A 4,044-nucleotide genomic window follows, 5' to 3' on the forward strand; every position below is an offset into this window, starting at 1 on the left:
AACATTGGCTAAAGAATCCCCGGAAGAAACACCCGCAACACCACGTGTATTCATACTCCTCATTTTCATTTGTCTTTTCCACACACATCCATTTTTTTTAATCGAAGAGCAGATAATATGGGCCTCGATTGAATGTCTCCTTCATGAAAAATTATCTCGTTTTAAGCGGATGCGTGGACATTTTTTACATAACGTTTATATTTACTTTTTATTTCTTTATTGGGCTGCAATTTGAGAAAAAAAAATTGTATACCTATAAATTCCCAGTCTGTCTATCCGTCTGTCTTTCCTTAATCTCTAGAACAAAACCTGAATAAAACAGAAACGAAAGCAGAAAACATTCGGTACTGTGTGATTCCAGTTTACACAAGTTTTAATATATTACGGGGAAAAAATATGTATAATACTGTAATGTCGTATTCTACCTCCCTTCTTGTGTCTTGCATCCTGCTACAATGCGTGTACGCTCTTCTAAGCAGTGCTCTGAAGGCTGCCAACTTGTAGTTCGTCGGGTCATGGGAAGTCCATGGTATCATCTCTGGAATGTACGATGGTTTACGATACACTTTAGTAGCTATTTTTCCTTCTTCCTCCAGTTCTATATCTATGTCCAGGAAATGTATTTTTCTATGGCTCTGCTGTTCTATTTCTAGCTCCAGCTCCAGCCCGAAGATATTGTTATTTATATCTCGACTAAATTTTTCCACGTCTGGCTTCTCGTTCCATATAATACATACATCATCTACATATCTTGCATACAGCAATATTTTTCCTTTATATTTGTGCAATTTGCTACTTTCCAGAGATCTTACTACTAATTCGCATAATAACCCTGACACAGGGCTACCCATTGGCACGCCCCTATGTTGCTTGTATGTAGTATCTTCAAACTCGAAGAACGACGAAAAAGTGGCTAAGTGCGCCAATTCTAATATTTGCCTTCTTACTTTTGCTGCATTTCTACCTTTTCTAACAAAAAATCTCTCAAGTGACCAAAACATGGCTCCAACTTTACCGATGGGTACATTGCCTTAAAATCGAACACTGTCATGTAGCTTTTTTCGCTTAATTTCAATTGCTTTAACTTCTGTATTACCTCTACTGCCTGCGTTACGCTATACTGATGTGCAGGCATGTTTATCATAATAAATTCTTTGAGCTTCCTTTCTAGCAATATCATAGGAGCAGAGCACTTATCTACCACCGGCCTTATGCTTTTTCCCGGTTTATGGGTCTTCGCAAACCCGAATAGTCTTGGAACGGCCGGGGAGGATACGATAATCTTCGTCATTCGCAGCTGCTTAGCCAAAGCTGTCTTACTAAACCGTTTTACTCTTGCTTGCATCTGGTCTACAATCTTTGGGTGCGTTACCTTGCATTGAGTGTCCTTTATGTAATCTGCTAGCAGTTCTTTACACTTGCCCTTCTGGAAAGTAGCAAATTGCACAAATACAAAGGAAAAATATTGCTGTATGCAAGATATGTAGATGATGTATGTATTATATGGAACGAGAAGCCAGACGTGGAAAAATTTAGTCGAGATATAAATAACAATATCTTCGGGCTGGAAGCTAGAAATAGAACAGCAGAGCCATAGAAAAATACATTTCCTGGACATAGATATAGAACTGGAGGAAGAAGGAAAAATAGCTACTAAAGTGTATCGTAAACCATCGTACATTCCAGAGATGATACCATGGACTTCCCATGACCCGACGAACTACAAGTTGGCAGCCTTCAGAGCAGTGCTTAGAAGAGCGTACACGCATTGTAGCAGGATGCAAGACACAAGAAGGGAGGTAGAATACATCAAGAAAATAGCAGAAAGTATAGGAAGAAAAGTAGCAAAATAAAACGGTTGGTGCAAGAAATAGAGAAAGGTAATAACGAGAGTAAAGAAAAGGGAGAATTTACCATAATGAAGTATAGAGCTCAATTAAGCAACATATATAGAAGAATAGGAATAGAGAAGAATAAAAAAATAGCATACAGGAGGAACCCTACTGTATTTCAGTTGCTACGGAACGACGAAGCGCCCATAGACAGAATGAAAATTCTAGGGGTTTACAGAATACCAGTGCAGGATAAAAGGAGGAATACGGATCTGTATTATATAGGGGCCACGAAGAGATCGCTGGCGGTAAGGTTAGAGGAACATAAAAGAAATGTAAGATGCAGACAACCAGTTACGGCGTTAGCCAACTATGCGATAGCGGATCCGGACGAGGTGTCTATCAACTGGGACGATGCGAAAATTTTACAGAAAGTGGCAAATATAAGGCAACTTAAATATACGGAGGCGTGGTGTATTGGCAAGTACAATGAAAAAGGGCAAAGCATTAATTTTAAAGAATCATATCGAATCTCTTCCGCTTGGAGAGCGGCCGATATGCAGCTGTGAAAGAATGATCTGAGATTGCGCAGCCGGAAAGTTTAAAAGCGTTCTAAATTGTAAAGAGTTTTTCGAACGTATTTTTCGAAATAACGGTTTTTTTTGGCAATCCTGAAGAAGGTTAGTAAAGCTAACAGAAAACGTTAGATTAAAGAATTAATTTTACTGCAGAGTAAAGGTTGTTTGAAGTAGTTTGTTTGTAGTAATGCAGTGTACAGTACATACTGTAATGTCGTTTAAATATTTTTACTGCCAATAAATTACATTGTATTTTAAAACAAAACAAAAATTAATATTATCTTTATATAATTTAGAAAATTCCGAGAACCTTGTTATTTTTAATGTATATAAAAAAATTAACGTACAGATCATGGATAAAAGTATATATACTTTTATCCATGATCTGTACGACTGTATTGATTATTTTAAAGGCATTGATCCAGTCACTAAACTTACTGTATTTTTATTTTTAACGAGGAATAAAAGCATTATTGATATCCCATAAAGAAATTCAGGAAGATTTATAAAGCAAATTGAGTATCTTCAGTTCTAAGCTTTTTTTTATAAACAATTGTTACGCTCTTCGATTAGTTATAAACAATTTTAGGTTTTTTATATCTTAAATCTTTGCTATATTACTGTATTTTGATGTAAGAAATGTATACTTTTATAATAAAAACAAATATTCATTGTTGTAATTACACTTCTTTCTTAAAAAAAACTTAGAAACTTGAGTAGTTAATATAGTTTTTCCCCCGATTCTAATTAAATTACAATATATGTGTTTTTTTAAATAGCTATATATTTACTTTTTTCCTGACATTAATCTATTTAATCTAGTCTAGAGTTAAGTAAATACTCGTAGATTTACTGAAGTGTAAACAGTAACTACTGATATTTGTGATTGAGTAAGCTTTCAGTGATTACATTTATCAAGTAAATGCTGGTAAATGATTATTCAATGTAATATATTTAAAGCTTAAACGTACAGGTTAATAAATTCATTAATATATGTTGTGTATATAATTTTAATGCAATAATTACATATTTATTTTCTAAGTTTAAAACAAAAATATACTTTATAATTAACTAAATAGACTGATTTTCTGTATTTGTATAAGAAAATAAAGGTTTTTTTTTTTTTGTTTTCATTGCTTGTTTAAAGTTTGTATACATTTTTAAGGTATAAGAAACACATAAATCAGATTGATACATTATTTATATATATTAAAGTTTCGATAAGATATATTTTCTGAATACAAATAAAAAGTGCAATAAAAAATAATTTGTGTCTTAAAGAATTCTACTTATAAAGTTTCGAAATATAAATTACTCGTGAAAATTTAACTTTAAACATGTATATTTTTAACTCCTGACATTGGCAAGATAATTACACCTAATACATTAAAATATATGAAACATTTATTCAGTAAAACGAGGATTCTTATGAAGAATTTCTCCAGTTTATTTTTCATTTATTTCAGTTTTTTATCGCATGCCTTTATTTATATTGCAACAAAATTCGCATGAGATTTGTCATTTTAATAATAATAATACTAAAAAGTCTTATTTTACGTGTTTTCTCTGATATTGACTGTCAAATTTCCCAAAGGTATGTAACGTGGCTAAGCATAAAAGAAAATAAATTGCAT

The 4,044-nt window shown here is 33.0% G+C and overlaps 1 protein-coding gene across 1 annotated transcript; it reads right to left on the reverse strand.

Annotated features, from left to right (window-relative positions):
- Nucleotides 1-362: 362 nt before the first annotated feature.
- Nucleotides 363-1,001, reverse strand: LOC136990172 (uncharacterized). The gene has a single exon (XM_067288538.1). It carries the CDS (start codon nucleotides 999-1,001, stop codon nucleotides 363-365), a length of 639 nt encoding a protein of 212 aa, XP_067144639.1.
- Nucleotides 1,002-4,044: the final 3,043 nt, after the last annotated feature.

The sequence above is a fragment of the Centruroides vittatus genome, unplaced genomic scaffold (genome assembly GCF_030686945.1).
Source record: "Centruroides vittatus isolate TY-2023 unplaced genomic scaffold, ASM3068694v2 scaffold_861, whole genome shotgun sequence".
NCBI lineage: Eukaryota > Metazoa > Arthropoda > Arachnida > Scorpiones > Buthidae > Centruroides > Centruroides vittatus.